General features: G+C 41.5%; 1 protein-coding gene across 2 annotated transcripts in view; it reads left to right on the top strand.

Annotated features, from left to right (window-relative positions):
• LOC148371056 (growth factor receptor-bound protein 10-like) overlaps positions 1 to 22954 on the top strand; it is an 80363-nt gene that overhangs the window by 42402 nt on the left and 15007 nt on the right. For both annotated transcript variants that reach the window (XM_088328930.1, XM_088328931.1), the window contains 10 exons: positions 2721 to 2836; positions 7363 to 7437; positions 8658 to 8795; positions 9544 to 9654; positions 14312 to 14410; positions 14489 to 14566; positions 20617 to 20733; positions 20812 to 20878; positions 22369 to 22456; positions 22599 to 22692. In XM_088328930.1, coding sequence (XP_088185056.1) covers positions 2721 to 2836; positions 7363 to 7437; positions 8658 to 8795; positions 9544 to 9654; positions 14312 to 14410; positions 14489 to 14566; positions 20617 to 20733; positions 20812 to 20878; positions 22369 to 22456; positions 22599 to 22692 — 983 coding nt within the window. The remainder of the gene's footprint in view (positions 1 to 2720; positions 2837 to 7362; positions 7438 to 8657; positions 8796 to 9543; positions 9655 to 14311; positions 14411 to 14488; positions 14567 to 20616; positions 20734 to 20811; positions 20879 to 22368; positions 22457 to 22598; positions 22693 to 22954) is intronic.

Raw genomic sequence — 22954 nt, forward strand, 5'->3', positions numbered from 1 at the left:
AATAATGGTTTCAAAACCAGGTGCGAGCAGAGTTCTTTTGTAAAAAATGTCACAAAGCACTACAACCGAGAAGGATACGGATGTACTTAGGGGGATGCGCTATGTGTGCAGATATCTGCCCACCTCAACCGCTCACCCAATTAAATCGCTCTGGGTGCTTGGCTGGCGTTTTCGGTTGTTTACAGTTTGTTGAAGGTTTTCATCCTAAGGTGTTTCAACAGTTAACATACATTGTTTGTTACGCTTCCACGTACAGGATTTCATCGAGACATACAGCCAAAACAGGGTCTATTGGTGAAACTCGCGAGATGTAAAATGTAGTTGAAACTTTTTACTGCATATGTTGGACCAAACAAAGGGTTTACTGTATTTCTCAGGCTTCCCATACACTAAGATTAGAAAGTCATAGAGAATATTACTAGGCCCTTATTTTATCTACGACCCAGATGAAACTGAGTCATATGTTCCGGACCCCTGTGATAGAAACTTGTGTTTGTTTGTATAAGTATTGGTGAGAATATTATTATGCATGTGTTGATGAGTTCAACACACGTTTGCATACTTTCTGTACTTTAGAAGTATGTGGTACCAGTATTAAACATTTGTCTGCTCCCCAAGAATGCTGCTTCCTTCTCCAAATGATAACAAATACAGTGAGATAATAAAGGAAACAATGACTTATCCAGCATACTCTTTTGATGGTTTACTTGGCGCCCAGTTTTAGGGGTCTTCTTTGTTCAACATGAGGCTTTCCCACTCCTGGTCTTGTATTTTTAGAGTCAAAGGCTCACTTTGTGCATTGCTGCTTCATCTGTGTTGCTGGAAAAAAAATGCACTGGAGAAATGGAATGTGAGGTGAGCCCATGAAGGGAGGGAAAGAAAAAAAAGGGAGCAACGGAGAGAGAAAAAAAAAGGGGGTGGGTATGCATGCAGAGAGGCCGGGACTAAAGCGTCATACCAGCGTTGCAGGGAACCAATCGTGAAACTCTGTCAGACGAGCCCCTAGCGCGGCTGTCCAATCGCTCCACACTTAAACCTCCATAGGAAATTCCCCGCTTGCACCCGCACACAAGCGGAGGTCAAACATTTCCACCGGTGGATTACTGCCACATTCATTTTTAGCATGCAGCCGTTTGTGTGTTTGACAATAAGACGTGTAGAGAACATTGGGTGAAGAATTATTGCTGAAGCTTACTTGTGTGTTTGTCTACACATGCCTCGAAATCTATTTCTTCGTTTAATTCTATATTAATATGCACTCATACGTGCACGACAGTGATCACGTTAGGTGTACGTGAGCTCTTAATATACGCTTGTCTGTGGGCTCGGCACACTTTGCTTAAGGCTCTCTGCTCTCGGCAGTCAGCCTAAACAGATGACATCATCTTCCTGCAATGCCCACACCGTCAAACCCTCCCCCAACTCCTTGGCTACCCCCTCCCCCCTCGCCATCTTTTTGCCACTTCGTTCCCTCCCCACCACATTCACTTTCCTCCCTTGCTGCTTCACAGGGCCTCCTTTCTTCTCATGCTGTTACTTGGTAAAAGTATTCTTGCTCTCATATGATTGGTTAAAGATAATCCAAAATTATTTAACATGCAAAATGTAAAGAAATTGGACATGATTTTTAAATAAAATTAATCTATAATACTTTGCTATATTCCAATCATTTTCGTCTTTGTCATTCTGACTTGTGACATCATCAGATGACCACCATCACCTTAGTAAAAAAGTCGGAGCGGTTTGTTAGCTTTGGCAGAGAATGCCTAGGCGTCGTGTCACAGGTGGCCGCAGTAAGGGTACAACAAAGGACAAGCGGCTAAAGAGGGGCTAACTGGCAAAAAAATACACGCAGAGCAGCCAATGGGAGGCTAGCTGGGACTGATCAACAAAAGGCAGCCGAAGTCTTGGCGGACAAACGCAAGGCTGGCCAACCAAATCATGCAGTGAGAAATCAGGCTAAGCGGTAACCTATTTAAAAAAAAGAAGAAAAAAAAGGCAACGGCTATGGGAATAAATAGAGGGACATTGCAAAACCGTCGCTAGCACCAGGCTCGGCGGCCAAACAAGCGCCAACCAGGAGCCAAGAAAACGGGAAAGCCCTCAGCAGCTTCGACGCTAACGGGGAGCTGGTCGGACAAAATCAGACCAATGCGAAAAACACAGACAGAAGAACACAAATGCTTACCTAAAAAGAGGCATGGACGGGGTAAGCCAAAGTTTTAATTTTTTTCAAGCAGAAATGAGTGATATGCAGCTGCTGTTCTCTACAGTCACTGTCTTTTGTATTAATGGGATTTGCCAAGCATTGTGTTCATTTAATGATTTAACAGCTATACAGCAGATGGGTCAACTTAGAGACTAAATTTATCTTGTCCCCCGGTGAATAGAATATTTTTCAACATGTTTGCATAATTGCGGGGAGGAAGGCTAAATGTTCTGTGCCTAATTGAAAATTCAATCTCATTGGGAATACTCTTAAGAGCAATTAAAGCAAAGATCCTATTGCCTTCCAAAAATCAGAAGTAGATTTTTAACAACAAAGAAATACAAATCATGTTTGAATGAACAAGGGCAGATCCACCTCTCCACGTCATAAATAATACATGACTATGACTGCATTGGAATCGTAGCTGGCCTCAAAAGCTCCCAGCGGACAATACAAGGATAACACTGTGACTCACACCGGCCGTTTTTCTGTCTGTCTGTCCCATTTGCAGAGAGATGCCTGGAGGACCACGAACTGGTGGTTCAGGTTCAAGCTTCCATGAGCAGCGACAGCAAATTCCTCTTCAGGAAAAACTATGCCAAATATGAATTCTTCAGGAACCCCCTGGTGAGTCTCTCGCATCCCTGTGTTGACCTTTCTGTGACTGCTTCGCTTTAGCGCGCAGCCCGACACACACTTGCACACATTTCAACTTATTTGCTACTGTTGGTGCAACTGATCTGCACATTAGAGGTTCATTTGCTGTTTTTATTTTTAAGAACAAATGCAGTCTAGTAGATTCGTGTTCACTTAAAATATTTAAAGCAGTAAACAGTTTTCTCACACGGTGGCCATTTTCGTCTACTTACTGTCCTCTAAAAATTGAATCACATTTGCTCAGACTTCAGAGAAAGACCTATCTCGCCTCTGCTTAAGAAAACAAGTGAACCGTGATCTGTCTTTACCTGAGCATAGGGTAACTTTGACATAATTTTAATAGTACCATAAATATGTGTATGAATGAAAACAATTGGGAGTAACTTCCCAACTCATATTCTACATGCACAAAACAGATTAAAAAATGTTGTGTTTAGACAAGTAGCTTGTACAATTTTTCATCCTTTGGCTTGGCCTCTGTGTTAAGAATTTAGAAATTGTTTAAAACTCAGTGCCAATCACTTTCATGATTGCAGAAACCTATTTGGACTGTGTTTTGCTTTATTTTAAGTTGGTGTTGAACAATAATTGGAAGCACCAAGCTAGCCTCTAAATATAAGTTTATTTATATATAACTACCGTTAATTCTGGATCATAAGCCACGACGTTTGTCAACCCTGCGGCCAATGCAATGATGCGGCTAATTTATGCATTTTTTCTAATGGCTGCCGGGGGCGCCCAAACAGTAAAGGTATGAGAGAGACAGGTGGAATAAATGTGTCAGGTAAGACGCATGTTGAATGTAACTTTGAGCTTTGTGCATGAATAAAAAAAGCATGAACAGACCCCCATCATAGAAAAGGTGTCAGTCGAAAGGGGAGGGCTAACTACCATATTTGGAATAATTTTACGAGTCTGTTTATTTGTAAATGGAAATAATGTGGCGAAACGAAGGATGACAAGAAACAACGTTCAACAAAGCAGAATTTTTTTTATGCGGATTCCTATTTATCTGTCGTGATTATCGTGTGTTTTGGAGTAAATATTTTACTTGGTTGGATTCTATGGATTGTCCTTGATGTAATGAAGCCATTTTCACCGACATTTACAGAAGTTTATGACAGTGGGGATGTAATGGTGAGTTCCGCTGGCTTTATAGTTTTCTGGCAATCGTGATGTTTCTCTGAGAATCATATCTTGAATCCCAAGAGTTTAAGGTTTCCAATGATATGTGGCATGACATATTTCAGTGACTGGTGACATCTTACAGACATGTATTTGTTTATTAAAAGTCCGGCGGCCCATCGGCGGGCCGTCAGAACGTTAAGGGGTTAAGGTAACATATTATTAAAACTCTTTATGTGTACCTACTTTCTTAGTAAATATCTCATGTTTCAATGTGGCCACATGCCACTTATTAAGGTGCTTCTTTTGTATTTACAAAATGGTTTCTTTACCGGTTGCGGTCTTTAATCAGGTGCGCTCTATAGTCTGGAATTTACGGTGTGTGTGTGTATTCATTCATTCATTATCGGCACCGCTTATTTTCAGAAGGGTTGCAGGGGTGCTGGACCCCATCCCAGCTATTTTTGGGCAGTGGGCAGGGGACACCCTGAACTAGTTGCCAGCCAGTGGCAGGGCTCACAGAGACAGACAACCCACTTGGTCATTCACACCTAGGGACGATTTGAACCGGCCAATTAATCTGAAATGCATGTTTTTGAAATGTGGGAGGAAACCTTCAGTGAGACAAAGTTTTATGGCACAAACAGAATTTACAGTGTTTTCCACACTACTTGGTGCACCAAACTATAAGGCACATTAAATTAAGACTTCAGTTAGAGCTACTGCGTGTATTTGTGTGTAACCATTTGGCCCTATATACACTTATGTTAAATTGATCCAATGCCAAAATCACACATTATCAGTGTTCTCGTTTGTCCGCGTCCCTGCGTCCTAGACGCATCATTTTTGCCGGGGACGCATAGTGTCAATTGTCATTTTTACCTGATTACATTTTTTTAAACAAAGATTTACCGCACTCCAAACTTTTCGTCAGGCAGATCCGCCATTGTTGTTTTGGTCTCGCGGTTCGAGTTTTCGTCTGCACGACGATCTCGGCAAACGCGATCTCGTTGTTTCGAGATTACTAAGTATGCCTCAGAAAAAAGTTAGTATTAGGTGAAAACCTACACAAAATTGGTAATTTCTTCAGTGTCAGTAATAAGTCGAAACTTAATGCAGAAAGTGATAACAACGGCAATAATTCCGGCACGAAAAAACGGCGGAGAAATTCTTCGGAAGGTCGCGGAAGCAAGAAAAACACGTGTGTTGAAGCAAACGATTCGACGAAGGAAAATAAAAGAATACTCCTAGCAAGAAAAGGACTTTTCTGCCAAAATGGACTCAATTATATTCCTGGTTACGCTATGAGGAGGATGATAATGGATTGGACCTTGAGAAGGCATTACAACTGTGGCGGGACAGCAAGCAGAATATATGAATTGGAAAATCTGAAGTGATAACTTGCTTTGTATTACCAATTAACTGTGATGATTAAAACTGCACGAATATATAGACAAATATTTCAGCAATATTATTTTGTGTAACTTACAATATTTTTATGAAGTGAAAAATCTTGAAGTGATAACTGATTTTTATTACCAATAAACTTTGATGATTAAAACTGAATGAATATATAGATTTATATTTTATATTTGTCGCCGATTTACAATGTCAACCTCGATAACACTAAATTTTGGGGAACCATAGATCTCTGTTGGGACCCATAAATTTTTGAGCATGCGAGTCCCCGGGACCCATCACTTTTCACAGGTAAAATGAACACTGCATTATATAAAATGGGGAACAAACCCGAGTAATGGTGGTGTGAGCGCCAACACCTACTAAACCACCATTGGTATGGATAACATCCGAAAAAGGCATTCAAAGTTATCACATTATTACACTTTTTACTCACAGTGCCAGCAACACTGATTTGCATAGTGCATTCTGGTAGGTTAAACAGTCTTTCCACTGAGTGCTTGGCACAGAGGTCGGGAACCTTTTTGACCCAAAGAGCCATAAAAACAGAAACAAAACAAAAAAGACAAAATTCAACAAAATCTCAGACCTGCTCTCCAGACAAAAGCTAATTCTTCAGCGCATTTTATTTCACTGTGTGATATTTAAAGGTTTCATAAAATCTATGAAATAATGATAAATCCGGGGATGGTGTAATAATAGTCTGTAGTTTGCAATAATCTGTGGTCTGTGTAGCCCTTGTGATTAAGGGCTATACAAATGAACCTGACTTGACTTGACTTCTTCTCCTGTGTGTCTATAACTTCTCATTTCAGTATGTATACGTATGTAAAAGATATTGTATAGTATTTTGGTGAAAGACTTTCTGTTTTCTCCATTCTCGAAACTTTATTGTTGAAGAAGTGTATAAAACTTTTAACCTATCAGACACTTTGCAAATCAGTGTTCCTGGCACTGTGGGTAAAAATAGTGTGATCATTTTTTTAAGTTTTTGTGCCTTGTCATATGTCATCTGACCACTAGTGGTCTAGTGGTAAAGTGTTGATGCTCTCCTCGTCACCGGGTCAAAATCCCATAATCATACAATGTTTTGCAGTGATGTTTGTCAATTTGATCAATCATTTCTGAAATGCGGTAGTATACAGTAAAATCTTCTATGTAAATCCTTGTATGTTAACACATACCTCTAAGTATTGTATGCATTTCTAATCTCATCCTCCGTATTCCGCAGTGTACAAGGTGCACCAGGTTATAAGGCTCACTTTTAAATTTCCAGCCAAATTGGGGTTTTAAGTGCACCTCATAGTTTGGAAAATATGGGAATCTTTTGGATGAATTTACCTAAAACATTTCTAAACAAAGCTCATTCAGTCATTTTGTAAAACCTAAATTTCATACACACACATCCATTTGGGCCATCTTGGCATGCTGTCTATATCTGACACGCTGATGTGGACTCAGCATGGGGCTACAAAACGAAGCGACGTGCCAGCTATACAGTGACATTATTGCCGTGGTGATTTAGGTGTGTGTCAGAGGCAGCAGGTGACCTCAGCTCTGTGGTAATGAGCACACTAAAACACCAGAGTGCTGGCCGCAGCTTGTCAATCAAACTAAGAGCGGCCCTTTTTCTAAAGGGGATTACATCAGTGGGTGAGATCATACTGCATCTACTGGGAGGCTCAAGTGGCTTCTATCTCTTTTTTCCCCCACTCTCTCTCTCTCTCTCTCTCTCTCTCTCTCTCTCTCTCTCTCTCCTAATATCTCTATCTGCTTCTCTTCCTAACCACTTGTCTTCGAGTCTTTGTATTCGTCGCACACAACAATAGATTCTACAGAGGGAATAGTAACCACTAATAGCTTGTGCATAGTCTAAGTGGTTTTCAGTGCCTCTCTCCCTCACGAGCATCATCACTTATCCTCCCTCCCCCTCTCTGTTTTTTTCCACACAGAACTTTTTTCCAGAGCAGATGGTGGCTTGGTGTCAGGAGTCTGATGGCACAATCCCTCAATCACAGCTCTTACAGGTAAGGAGAGATGACTCTGTGCAGATCGACACGCACACCAAATGCTGTACGTGCGGAAGTTATATACCCCCTGCTTTAATCCAAAAACGCAAATCCCATCCCTGAAAGGCATGGAACTAGTAAAAAAAGGAATGTCCTCTCTCATCCTAGAGGCTGTTACAAGGACATCTGTTGTCTAAAAATATGCATGGACATCCATGCAGAGTCGTTGCAATCTGGTAATTTGCCTGCTGGTGCTTTAGCAACTCATGCAAGCAATAGAAAAAGCAATTTTCTGATAACCCCCATTCTTCGCACTATAAGGCGCACCAGGTTATTAGGCGCACCCCCAAAATTTTGTCTTATGTGATATTCGTTCTCATACTTAAGGTGCACAGAACTACTGTAAGGACTATGGTTGCCCTACAAATAAACACCTATGCATTAAATGATCTGTCAAAATATATCACTAATCACAATTGCTAAAAATGACTATTAACGATACAGACGAGAAAGGTATTAAGTCTTGTGTCATGATTACACTATTTTTGATCACGTACCACATTATTGATGTTATTATTAAACCGGTCCCTGGTACAAAAAGTTTGGGGACCACTTAAATTCAGCGTTGTGTTGCCAAAGTCTTTACGAAGCACATCAGATTCTTATTTAAATGAAGAGAAAGGCTTTGTTGGAAAGTAGGAAGTAATTTGGTCATCCTGAAGATAATAGTAAACTCATCCTCACGTATTAAACAAGGTTTGCCACTGACAATGCTTGGTTTGATTTAAGAAGTGAAACAACATTTTACACCGTTTTCTAATCATTTTGTTTTCTCATTTCTCTTAACATTTTTATCTGGTACCGTGTCTAAAAGTATTGTAACAATGAGATAAGACCTTTTGGCCTTTCCTACATAATTTACGTCCCTATTAAACTAGTGGTTAGGATTCAGGTTTCTTAGTTTTGCTATCCAGACCTGATCCCCACCATTGTTATGCAAATGTAATGAGTAATAATATAAATTGACTGATCAATAATTGCACAATTATGATGATACACCAGTATGCAAGTCCATTTTTTACTGTACATAAATCACATTGGATTATAAGGGCACGTTAAAATTTCTGGTCAATTGGAGTTTTTGAGTGCGCCTTATAGTCCTGAAAATACAGTATTTTAAGCACAACAATATGTTGCTGTTATATTGTCGCTGAAACCTAATCTTTTTTTTTTTTCAGAACTTCCTGAATTCAAGCAGCTGTCCAGAGATTCAGGGTTACTTGCACGTGAAAGAACCTGGACGCAAGTCCTGGAAGAAGCTCTACATGTTCTTGCGACGATCCGGCCTCTACTTCTCCACTAAGGGAACATCCAAGGTGAGGATCATCAATAACCTAAGAAAACTCCATGCAAGACCTGTGCCACGGTGCTCCATTTGATTGAGAAACGAGGCTGGTTGTGTCACATTTAAACGGGTAGCTTTCCACCTCTCCCTGGTTTCATTTGAAACATGATTCACATTTACTGGCAGGGTGAAGGAGCGGTCAGCATGGCTGCTTCACAGCAGGAACTTCCTCAGTTAGACAGGTTGTTTTCCTGTAAGTTTCCTTGACCGAAGGCACTGACCCTGGATCGTTGTGACATTTTCTGTGCCCGTTGCGTCTCAGGGATAGGTTAAATCCAGAGAATACATTTTGCGGAATCTGACATAGGAAACTCAGTTGTACCTTTTGTATGTGTAAATATTTAACACAGTGACATTGTTTTAATCAATGTCACCCCGAAAATGAGCAACCTCCCCAAAAGGCGGAGGACCTCATCACAGCATTAGATAAAGATTGGAGGGATATCTTAAAGACTATTCAGTTGTTCTTTGTTTGCTAGTATACAATTATACTACAAAATATAGAAGTGTGCAATGAACAACAAAAAAATCTTGTTTTGAGTAGAGTAACTTTTGCAGTGGTTTGACAACAATTTAGATTGTGATTTATTTGGTCAGTAGCTGTATTTAGTTCTTTTGTTCTCCGTTTGGGTATAGTTTGAGTCTTGTTTAAGAAAGTAGAAACAGTTAAAAAATTGATATTGTCACAATTCAAGCATCATTTTTCTTTTACTGAACAGGAGCCTCGACACCTGCAGCTGTTATCTGATTTGGATGACAGTAACGTCTTCACTATTATCACTGGCAGAAAACTACAAAATGCTCCTACAGACTACCAGTTCTCCATCAAGGTAAAAATAACAGACACAGCAGAATACCTAAATGATGCTTGGTAATCCTCGGGTAGACCATGTGCCAAAAAACGGACCAAACTAAAATTGTACTCAGTGACTGGTCTGAATGATCTTGTCTCACCCCATTTGTAACTTATGTCTGCAACTGACTATTTATGTAGTCTACTAGGCACCAACTATTGAAACAATTAGTCGGACAGTCAGACTAATACATTTCGCATAAAGTGGATTTACCGTATTTTCCGCACTATAAGGCGCACCTAAAAGTCTTAATTTTTTTCAAAAGCTGACCATGCGCCTTATAACACAGTGCGCCTTATATATGGCTCAATATTAAATTCGCAAGGTCTCGCAACTTACTCAACAGCCGCCGACTCGATTTTACCCCGAACGTGGAGTAGTCCGCGGTGTATGCTGGGATTTATATACCGGCGTTTCATTGGCTAACCAATGTGTCAATCCTCATTTGAATCGATCACTATTGACTGAAGTTATTCGGAGCCTCGGATTGGCTAGAGCGCCGAAACAAACCCTGCAATTGACCGAAAAAGATGTGTCAGTCATCCGTTAAATCGATCGCTATTGGCTGAAGTTATTCGGAGCCTCGGATTGGCTAGATGGCCAAAACAAACCCTGCAATCGGCCGAGTTTAGCAATGGCGTAGCAAGCTTAGCAAGCTTGCTAAAGTACGCCATAAAGAAACACGTTTCATTAGTCTGTATTTGTAAATATTCTACTCTCCTGGATTTACTTCACTCACGGTTGTAAGAAGACCATGATTGCGTAACATTATTGAACGTGAGAACTTAGGTGACCTATGCGGCTTTATATTTTCCCGGTATCTTGTTTTAGAACGATCTTGATGTTGCTGTGATGAGTTGAGTGAATTAAACTCAATTCCAAGTGTTTATTGTCATATGCATATGTAAAGTTGTGAGCGAAAAAGAAAATAGAAACATAGAAATGTTTGGCATTTCTTGAATCCCAAGACTTCAACCTTCCGAATGATATTTGAAATGACGCATTTAAGTGACATCGTACGGACACCGCATCCGCACGTGTCTACGACACGTATTTGCTTCTTTGCAAGCTTTGGGAATGTTAAGGGGGTAATCAGTTTGACTGAATCATCTGACTGTTTTGTCGACGTTCCCATTGTAGCGCCTTATAATCCGGTGCGCCTTATCTATGGAAGATATAGGACCAAAAACTTTTTGGGGGGGGGTGCGCCCTATAACCCGGTGCGCCCTATACGGTAATTGTGTTGAAAAGTATTATAAACGGAAGAAAATGGGAACAATGAAAATTACATCTTCTGTTGAACATACTGTGGAAAATTTAAATAAAATAATTGAGAATTGGGTGGCACGGTGGATGAGTGGTTAGCGCGTCCGCGGCACAGTTCTGAGGTCCTGTGATCAAATCACCTGTGCGGAGTTTGCACGTTCTGCCCGTGCTTGTGTGGGTTTCCTCCGGGCACTCCAGTTTCCTCCCACATTTCAAAAACATGCATGTCAGGTTAATTGGCCGGTCCAAATTGTCCCTAGGTGTGAATGAGCTAGTGAGCTATCCGTCTCTGTGTGCCCTGTGACTGGCTGGCAACAAGTTCAAGGTATCCTCTGCCCACTGCCCGAAGATAGCTGGCATGGGTTCCAGCACCCCTGCAACCCTACTGAGGTTAAGCGGTGCAGATAATGGATTGATGGATAATTGAGAATCACTGTTGGAAACCAAGAACAGACTCACTAACAGCAGTAGAACAGTAAATATAACATATGTGCATTTTGTAATGTACATTCATTGGTCAACTGCAAAATCTGTAGCAAAAGAACTTGAGTCAAGTCAAGTCATGTTTATTTGTATAGCCCTTAATCTCAAAGAGTCTCAAAGGGCTGCACAGACCACAGATTTTTGCAAACCCCACAGACTATTATGACACCATCACCTGATCTAAAACTTACATGAGGGCAAATAATACACAGATACACAGATATTGTCAACATAGAATATAGGTTATTCATATGCTATAGAATAGAAGTGTGTTTTAAGCTTAGATTTAAACAGTTCCACTGAGGTTGCAGATCAGATCTCAGGGGGAAGAGCATTCCACAGCACCGGGCCCAAATGGAGAACACTCTCGAACCTGCGGCTCTTGTAGAGCAGCATTTTCAAAGCGAAGGCTCTGGACCGGAACATAGGAGTAAATTATATCTGAAAGATTGAGGGAACAAGTCAATGCATGATTTTGTCTACTACCAACAGAACCTTAAAATTACATCTTAAGCTAACAGGGAACCCAATGCAGGTTAGCTAAAATCAGGGTAATGTGATCAAACTTGTCTTAGTTAAAAGCCTCGCTGCAGCATTTTGTACCGGCTGAAGGCACTTGATTTTGGACTTCGGGAGACCGAAGACTGACGTTTGGCATTTTTAACGTTTTAGCAACTGAGGTTTGTTCTTCGGACTGCATTCATTTAATCTCAAATATGTTTGCATGTCATCAAAACAGTATTTATTTGAATGTTACAGAATCATACCGAGCTAAGGCTATGTTTCGTTCAACTATCCAACATGCTCTTTAAATGTTCGTGTTCATCAATCCATCGCCTTGTTCCGCAAGGTCTTCTTTGTTCCGCAAGTAATCTTTTGATTAACCTGGCTAGCTCAAATGCTCCCAAACTTTAAAAGTCTTGGTTGGTGTAGTTGATGTTGACCCCACCATTTCTGTATGTTAATGTTACTGCTCGAGACAGAGACGCTATTCTGCATGAGTGACTTTCAGCAGAGATCATTTCCATGTAGAGATGCCTCTCTGTGTTGAAAAAAAAAAGTGTTTGGCGACAATAGTTAAAAGTGAATATTATTGTCGTCTATTGATTATCAATTTTTGTTGACAACGTTGGCTAATCGTCACAGCCCTTGTTGTAACTAAGGCACCTGTGTAACCTTTGCAACCATGTGTGTAGAATGTGTAATTGTGCCTGGGGGTCAGAGGACACGGGGGTTAAAACCACACAGCAGGGGTTCAAACACTGTGTGTCCCACTCTAGGAGTTATCTGTGTTGGGTCACCTGCTGATCTGGGATAAGCCCAATGGGATAAACCAGGATGGTAGAGAGAATCTGCCCAACCAACCAACCTCCCCCACCCCACCCATAGCTCGCTTACGTACACATACATGCTAGCCAACCGTCATGTCAGATGCTGTCAGCGGGGGTGACAGTGCAGAATTGGGTTAGGGATTTTACTTGACGGGTGGTGCCCGCATTGTCTCCATGGTTACATGAAATTAATTTGTTGCAAAGGCCCTGCTGGCCCTCATCGCCACTGGAGGAAAAGTGTTTACAAAAGCCAGCACGGCGACGCTTTTCAGCCGTAAAAGCGCAATGTAGCTTTATGCTCTTACAAGAAATGCTCAAGGGTGTGACCAAATCTCCTTCACTTTCATGTAAAGTCGTGGAGGTGAAGATTGGCGCCTGAGAAAGATTTGCATGCCTTTTATTCCAGTCAACTTTTAAGATTTGAAGTATGCCAAGCTCAGGCTTTTGCGTGGAAGGGGTAACATGGAAAGTAAACATTTTAGGGTAGCTAAATATAGATTTACAGCCACAGAAGCTTCTGCAAAATTGTTTTTTCAGTGTAGCTAAGGTTAGTGAAATAGATATTTTTTAAGGCTTGTTAGGACAAGAACTTGATTGAATTCTAGATCAATTCTGCAACAACAAAGAAGCAGAAAACTATTATACCAGTAGTACAAAGCTTTTCAGGATTTTAAGAACTTGGAATTTATAAATGTATCCCTGCTATTTGCTCAGGCAAAAGAATGAAATGGATGCAAACGATATGTGCCGTATTTGTGTATTATGTGCAAACGTGTATAGTGCGCACCGCTATTTTTTTTTAATTAAAAATCAGTTCCAAATGTCGTTTCCCTTTTTCTCACCTCAATCTAGTTATTGTAAGTGACAAACAATCTTGAATACGTTTGGACATTATAAAAATCAATATTGACGCCATAAACTTATGAACACAATACCACATTATTGTTAGCAATATTTATTTAATGTCCTTCAAAGTCCGATTCATCATCAGATATACCAAAGAGTTGTTTTCCTTGCCGTACTTTTTGAGGGTTTATTTATGGATTTTTGGGTGGATTTCTGTTTTTTCCACTCTCTACCATTTTCAATCAATAATTTCGCAAATTGGTGATAATAGGCAAAACCACATGTATACCGCAAAGGTTCCTATTTTAGTTTATAAGTCTTTTGAACGCCACATTTAAATGTTTCAAAATTTACACGTTTAAAAGTATTGTGTATTTGGATATGTATTTTCTTTATGATGATTACGTTTCTTCTTGACCCGGAAAAAGGATTCTTTGGCTTGCATGCCGATTAATTTATTAATGTGTGTTTCAAACAGAATCCTGCTCGCTATAACACATGTTAAGATTTTTTTTCCCTGTTTTTGTATCTAATGTTTTATTGTGCTTGATGTTTCATTTTCTTTTCATCTGAGTGAATAACCCATATGTCTTAATGTGATTAATAATACATATATATAGGTGGGGACTGTCTCTCTGTCCTAATTTATTCTTGCTGCATTTCACTGCTTTATTAAATTTGACTTTTTTCTGTTGTTGTTTTGTTAGTCGAATAAAGTGAGGGGTGACTGCAAGGAGCTCAAGATGTTGTGTGCTGAAGACGAACAAAGCAGAACCTGCTGGATGACTGCCTTCAGACTTCTAAAGGTACCTTATTTAATCCCAATCGTGTTTTTTATTTCATCACCCGCCCGTATTTATGTTTCCCCACTCTTGTTTTCCTAGTATGGCCTTGTCCTGTATAAGAGTTACAGTGTCCCGCAGCAGAGGAAGACAAACGTCTCACATTTCTCCACACCTGTGGTGAGAATCTGCGCTATCACACGTGCCTTACTGGCATGCTAATGCTAACGCTCTATTCAGCCAGCACACATCTACACTGAGCTGTCATTCATCTGCCAGATTGCAGAGTTGTTCCCTCAATTTTGCGCCTCATTTTAGTACAGGAGTGCCCAACATTATCGGTACCACAGAGCAGTTTAATGTCTGAAAATATTGCCCAAGGGTGGCATTAAATATGGTTGTCCTTATTCTATAATAACAATAATAATGATAACGGTGTCAGTCATTGTTATCCATTGTCTCTGTCTCTCTCTCTCTCAAAGTGCCGCATTAGATATCGAAGGATGTACTACTGCTGTGGTTTATGGCAAAATGACGGACATCCTAGAATTTTTTCCATCTAATCTCTAAAAAAAATCCGTCAGTTTTCGTCTTTGTTTGAATTCCCTGCCGAAAAGGGTGTCGAGTGAACAAGAAGTCTGTTACAACTTGAAATTGAGTCCAATGATTTTAGTTGTGTCCACATTTGTCTGTTAAACAGTTGGGTATGTAGTTAGAGGAGTAGGGAGTAAGTAGTTAGTTGAACAGTGAGGTTATAAACCTGTTGACAGAGATCAGTGTGATTCTATGAGTTTTTGATTCAAATATTTTATCTAATTAAATGCTAATAAATAAAAATATATATGAGTACATCCATCCATTCAACATGGCGGCGCGACTATACGCAGCGGCTTCACGTGTCTCTCCAGTAAATCTTTTTACTTTAAGTGTTCTTTTATCCCTCATCTTTTCTTTGATAAATACCTGTTCGGCAACTATCACCTTAAGTCGCCAGGAACTTATTAACCTGGGTCTAAGATTAGATTTCGACTCATTTCACGATTACAACACCAACAACAACATCCCAAAGGACATACGAAGACCACCGGGATCTCCCTGGGTGACCTGCCCGCCCAACAAGCGACGGAGACGGCGGAGGGAACGTAAACAAAAACGAGGCTCTCGGGGAGGCTTAGCGGAGAAGCTAAAAAGGCGACCACACCGACAAGCGCTTCCGAGTATCTTCCTGACCAACGCCAGATCCATCGTACACAAAATCAGTGAGCTTGAGCTGCGGATAGCTACCAACAGCTTCGTACGGAATAGCAATATTTTTGTGATCACGGAGTCATGGCTTGACCCGCGGATCCCCGACGCTGCAGTTCAGCTAGCAGGACGCACGCTACACTGATACGACCGCAACGAAGACTCCGGCAAAAAAAGAGGTGGGGGACTATGCATTTACGCACATAATGCGTGGTGCAATAACAGCAGAATTATTGATTCACACTGCTCGCCCGATCTAGAGTTTCTGGCGGTATCGTGTAGACCATTCTATATACCGCGAGAGCTAACTGTGCTCATTGTAATAGCTGTTTACATTCCTCCGGATGCTAACGCTAGCACAGCGCTAAACCTCCTGCTCGCTGCCATCAACAAACAACAGCTTGCACACCCCGACGGAGCTTTCATTATCGCTGGCGACTTTAATAAGGCATGTTTAAGGACTGTTCTTCCAAAATTCTTTCAACATGTGAACTGTGCAACAAGGGGTGAAAAAACTTTGGACCGCGTTTACAGCAACATCAAAAACGCATACAAAGCTTCCCCCCTCCCCCACCTAGTAAATACCGATCACCTATGCCTATCCCTTACCCCCTCATACACCCCCATCCGAAGGAAAACAAAACCTGTAACGAGGAGAATACAAACGTGGCCTGAGGGAGCCCTCTCCAAGCTGCAGGACTGTTTTGATCAAACTTGCTGGGAGGTATTTGAACACCATGACCTCCAGAAATTCACTGACACTGTTTTATCCTACATCCGTTACTGCACGGATGAAGTCACAGTATATAAAAAAATCAAAAACTACCCAAATCAAAAACCCTGGATGTCCAGCGAGGTGCGCACCCTCCTCAAACACCGCAACACCGCCTTCAGGTCTGGAGACAAGGCTCTTTACGGGGTGGCCAGGGCTGACCTGAAGAGAGGCATCAAGAAAGCAAAAGCAGCCTACACAAGGAGGATCGAGCACCTCTTCGCTGGAAATGACCCGAGGAGGATGTGGCAGGGCCTTCAACACATCACCAACTTCAGAGGCCATAACCTGGCAACTGTTGAGGCTGAGGCTTCACTAGCTGAGGACCTTAATCAGTTCTTCGCTCGCTTTGAAGCTGGAAGGCCACAAACAGCCACATCACACCCACCAACAACCAGCAGCAATTCCCTCACATTTCAGGAGCACGAAGTTAGGCGTTCGCTGAATACCATAAACCCCAGGAAGGCAACTGGCCCGGATGGAGTACTAGGGAGGGTACTCAGGGACTGTTCCGATCCGCTGGCTGGGGTCTTCACCACCATCTTCAACCGGTCCCTGTCACAGGCGACCGTCCCACCTTACCTCAAAACCTCCACCATCATTCCCATCCCCAAAAAGTCAGCAATGGAAAGCCTCAACGATTACAGGCCTGTAGCTCTTCTGCCTGTGGTCATGAAGTGCTTCGAGAGGTTAGTGTCCCGGCACATCAAAAACTCCCTGCCACTCACACTGGACCCCCACCAGTTTGCCTACAGGGCAAACCGCTCCACTGACGACGCCATAAACACAGCACTTAGATAGATAGATAGATAGATACTTTATTTATCCCCAAAAGGAAATTCACATTTCCAGCAGCATCCCTGAGCTGAGAACAGTACAATAATACAGCCAAAAGAATACAATATACAAATACCCAGTGTGACGTGCAAATGCCCACTGTAGCGTGTTATATAGAGTAACTAAATAGTGCTACACAGAATACATAACTAAATAGTGCTACACAGAATACATATTGCAGTAAGATTCGGTAATATCCAATGTAGGTGGTGTGGTTTAATGTGGGCCTTTACTCTGCCGGGTGGAGTTAAAGAGCCTCATGGCACTTCACACCGTGCTGAAACACCTGGACCACCGGGGGGAGCTACGTCAGAATGCTCTTTCTGGACTTCAGCTCAGCCTTCAACACCATTATCCCGGAGATCCTGGTGGAGAAACTTGCACACCTAGGACTCTCTCCCTCCATCTGCCACTGGATAATGGACTTCCTCTCCAACCGCCCACAGACGGTGAAACTCGGTACCCACGTCTCTCCCACCCTAACACTGAACACTGGCTCCCCCCAAGGTTGTGCACTGAGCTCCCTGCTTTTCACCCTCTGCAGCTCCGACTGCTCACCGACCCACCCCACAAACACTATAATTAAGTTCGCTGACGATACCACCTTGATCGGCCTCATCTCTGAAGGGGACGAGGCGGCATACAGGGATGAGGTGGAGTCACTTTCAACGTGGTGTTCGGAAAACCACCTCATATTGAACACCACAAAAACAGAAGAACTGATTCTGGATTTCAGAAGGAATGGCAGGAATCCAGCACCACTCACCATAAAAGGAGACTGTGTAGAGAGAGTCCACTCTTTCAAATTTCTGGGTGTGCACATCTCCGACGACCTCTCCTGGTCTGCAAACACCAGAGCGGTGGTAGGGAAGGCCCAGCAGCGACTGCACTTCCTGAGATTGCTCAGGAAAAATAATCTAAAACAGCAGCTGCAGGTTTCCTTTTACAAAGCCACAGTGGAGAGCATCCTAACATACTGTATCACGGTGTGGTATGCTGGGTGCACAGCAGCAGACAGGAAAAAGCTCCAGAGGATCATCAAAACAGCCCAGAGAATTGTCGGCTGCTCTCTGCCCAGTCTGGAGGACATTGCCTGCTCTCGCTACCTCAGCAGAGCAGAAAACATCATCAAGGACTTTTCTCACCCCGGCCACCACCTCTTCGACCTGCTGCCTTCCGGCAAGCGCTACAGGTCACACAAAGCAAAACCAAACAGACTCAGAGACAGTTTCTTCCCCACAGCCATTACCACCCTAAACAGACACCGCACAAAAAACTGAAAACTGTTGCAAAAAACTACCTCACACGAATGTAAAATGGTACTCACGTACATGCTGTCTGCAATATGTTTGTTCACTGCTCAAAACAGACACCGCACAAAAAAACTGAAAACTCGTGCCAACACTACCTCATACGAATATAATGGTACTCATGTCTATGTTCTTGCACATGTCGACTGCACTACGTTTACTGCTCACCTTGCACATTGTCTGACCATTTCCTTTTTCTGCACTATGATGTCTATGTTTGCACCAATGCATATGCTGACTATTTTTTTGCACTATGATGACTTTGCACCAAATGCAATATTGCACAACCCTTACGATACCAACGGTATCACGACAACACTGTATGTAACATCCCACATGCCGACATTTCTTGTGTAAATGCCATGTAAATTATAACTATAGCCTTATCCCCCTTGTTTTATAACCTTATCTTCTCTGTTCCTTTATCTTCTTGGCTCATACCTCACTGTTAATGTGTAAAACTGGAGTGTCATGCCCAATTTCGTTGTCACAATATGTTAACCCATTTTGTAACAATGACAATAAAGGTATATTCTATTCTATTCTATTCTATCCACATAGAACATAGCTGAATCAATATTTAAATGAAGTTATGCGTCCATCTAAACACAAATTCAGCACCAGTATAAAGAAATGTAGAGCACATTAATAGGATTGCCTTCAACACTACAATTTCCATACTGCAACATTTTAAAATGAGAAAAGTAAACAGTTAAGTTTAACGGATGAAATTTACAACAACAAACAGAGCACCTATATCAAGGAAGCAGTAAAATGTATTAAACTCACCAGTGGAGTCTTGCACACTCAACATTCTCCAACCCCATGTGCCGTACTTCATGGTTTTCTATGTGTGTCCTGGATGTGCTGACAGCACGTGTCCCCAATCTCAAATCACCTCAGTGAGTGCCCTCCCATTTAAACAGCTGTTGTGTATTACGACAATCACTTGTGACTTATACATCACCCACATCACCAAACGAAAGTGCAACTGCATGCAACCGTCTGTGATGGAAAATTGTCAGTTTATGTAACCTCCAAAGAATTTTTACATAGTCTTGTGTAACTTACATTTTGTTACAAAAGACAGGCTTTCATTTATCATAATCACCTCTCCTCTTCCTGAGTCCTCACAAATATAATATGAAATTTCGGGTTTGCCTCTGGCCCGGTCTTTCAAATCAAGTTAATTGGTCAGGTTCGTGCTAGGTCGGGCTTTGTACCCCTGAGCCAGGGTAGGGTCGGGCTTGATAGTTTTTTTCGGCCCGATCATACCTCTGACATAATCGGCTGCATTTAACCATTCTCGTCGCTGAATGGCTATTGCAGACCATGTTGAAAGCTGGTCCGAATCAAGTCAAGTCACGTTTATTTGTTTAGCCCTTAATCACATCATGTCTCAAAGGTCTGCGCAGGCCACTATTAAACGGTCCCCTGATCTGAAACCAACATGCAAGGAAAAAACTCAAAACCTCAACATGAAGTAAATAAAAAAAAAACTTGAAAAGGGGCCTCACAATTAGTAATCCCCCTTCCAGGATGACCTGACTGCAATAGATTTTTCATTGGGTAACAATACACAAAACATAGTGAACATCAATAAGAAAAACAACACTTTGAGCCTGTGTAATTGTCCAATCATTCCTTGTTAACATTTTACTAAGCCCTTTCTGGTAAGAAGTGCCACATTTTCCTGAGTAAAAAATCTTTCTTGATTTGCCTTGCACAAAGAGGTCGGAAACCTGTTGTTCTACCTCCGCTTGAAACATGTGACAGGAAGTTTGTTACTTTTTAAAGAGAAAGTACTTATCGTTGATTAAAATAATTCAGACAGGAAAGTTAGAAAGCCAAGGGGGTCATGTGCAATTTGGAAGTGGACTGAAGTGGGTCTCTGTGCAGACGGGATTTGTCACGCCCCAGTGAGTGTGTCTGGCTTGTTAGACCTCTGACCTTTGTGCAGTCCCCTCCGTCTTCTCTTCATCCCCCTACCTTCCGTCACCCTCTGCCGACCCCTACCATCACTCCCAACCCAACTTTTTCCTCATCCCTGCCCTTTCTTCTAACAGAGAAGCGTGTCAGAGAACTCCCTGGTAGCGATGGACTTCTCGGGGCGCACCGGCAGAGTCATCGACAACCCTGTTGAGGCCCAGAGCGCCGCCCTAGAGGAGGGACAAACTTGGAGGGTAACGCAAAGGAAGGGGGAATGAAATTATCCTTTGTTTTTTTTTTCTGTTTGACGCATCTTTTTTTGTTACATGAAGAAACGGAGTCAGCGTATGAATGTCCTGGGAAGCCCGTCACCCCTGCACCCGTCCGCTTTGAGCACAGGTACCACTACCATATTTTCGGACTACAAGGCGCACTTACTTGTATCTTTCAGGGCGACAGAATTACTAAGCAATATGCTGTTCTCCTAATTCAGTTCAGAATGACCGAATTACATCCCACAATTTCATTTGCTTCATTCAGTTCAGAACTTCCAAATTCTTTCCCACAAAGCCTTACTTGTAATTCATTTCAGAATCTCGTGCACTTTCTAAAGACTTTGTGAGTCGGCTGTACCACAATCCAGTTAAATGTCTGACAATATTCTCGCGGCCCGGCCCAATAATAACATCAACACTAATGTACTGTGACCAAAAAATAGTCTAATAATGAGATAAAACCTATTGCGTATTTATGGGACATCTATATTGCCAGTCCAGTGTAGTTTTACTGTACTGTGGGACATTATCCAATGTGTTTGCCTGTTCGGTCTAGCGAAAGCTATTTTTCATTGGGATTAACTTTTACTGGTGATGCAACAACATTGACTGGTGGTGTTTTTTTCGGCTCGAAAAAGGTTGAAAATCACTGCTCTCATGGTCAAGAGTAGGGGCCAGGAACCTTTTTGACCCAAATACCATAAAAGCAAAACAACACCATATACTTAAGACAAATTTCTACAAAACCGCCAAACCCGCTCTCGAGACAAAGGCTAATTATTCAGCTCATTTTATTTCACTGTGTGATGTTAAATAATTTGATAAAACTAATACAATAATATTTATGCCAGAGCCTGTGTCCTGTGTCAACATAGATATACCACTTAAAATTTGTCTCCTTCCCACAGTTACTTAAGAGTGTTGAGGCTCATTTTGACTGTCATTTTTGTCTCAAAAATGTAGTTTCAAAACACGGTGGCTGCATTGTTCTTTTGTAAAGATGTTACAAAATGCAGTACCGCTAACGAGGACACTAACGTATTTACCTTCAGTGCAAACGGTGCTGGGCAAAGGAGAAAGAGTGTGCGTGCCCAGTGTATAGCTATGCCCATTTTTACCGCTCACCTAATGAAATTGTCATGGTGCTTTGCTAGACTTCCAGGGAAAAACGTTTGTTTTGGGTTCAAGTTTTTTCTGTGGCTTTTTATTATAAGGTGTCTCAACTTGAACATAGATTGTTCAATGATCTTCCATATAAACGATTATTTACACATCTTGACAGTAAACTATCATTAAAAATGTGTCATATATCCTAAAGGCATCAGTATTGTCTCAGCTTTGCGTGTGCAACAATCTTCTTTACATAAAGCCTGAGATTCATGAGATTGAGATTTGCACAAGTTCTATTTTATCTACAAACTATATGTACTCATAAAAAGCGCCATAGGTTCCTGAACCCTGGTCTAGTGAATAGGATCGACACACTCCACGTCACGAACTGGACACAATTTCCATTACATCCAATGTTATGCATTTATATGCAATTGTGACTAGATATATATTCTGACTGATCAGTGAGAAGGCTAATATGTGTTTTCCTGTGTTTTCAACCAGTCATCCACAGAACGCAGGTTTGGTTTCACGGACGCATCATGAGAGAAGAAGCCCACAAAATGATCATACAACAAGGCCAAGTAGACGGGTAAGATTGTATACTTGATAATTTAACCACAATATATTCCGCGTCCGTTTTACAGCCTCTTTTAATTATTTACAGATATTGGTTCACGCAGTAAAATGTGGGTGCGTGAAAATTGTCCTCAAAATAATTTCTCTTTTGTTAGGTTATTCCTGTTGCGGGACAGTCAAAGTAACCCCAAGGCCTTCGTGCTCACCTTGTGCCACCACCAGAAGATCAAGCACTTCCAAATTTTACCGGTCAGTGGAGCATGAGCATGTACAGAAAGAGTGTCTGAGTCAAATGGACAAAGGGCCAAATAAAGAATGTGGCAAGAAGCCGAGAGCCGAACTAATCAAATGCTCAATATGTTTGTTTACCTGATTGAACTTACTAAAAACCTGACAAATATATTCCAAAATGATCAGATAAACAAACCAATATTTTATTATGGATCTTATAGTAATTTTTCATTTTCAAAATAATCAAAAGACAAATTAAAAAAAAAATAACCTCCATAGA

The sequence above is a fragment of the Urocampus carinirostris genome, chromosome 2 (assembly GCF_059441175.1).
Source record: "Urocampus carinirostris isolate Australia breed hairy pipefish chromosome 2, RoL_Ucar_1.0, whole genome shotgun sequence".
Lineage (NCBI taxonomy): Eukaryota > Metazoa > Chordata > Actinopteri > Syngnathiformes > Syngnathidae > Urocampus > Urocampus carinirostris.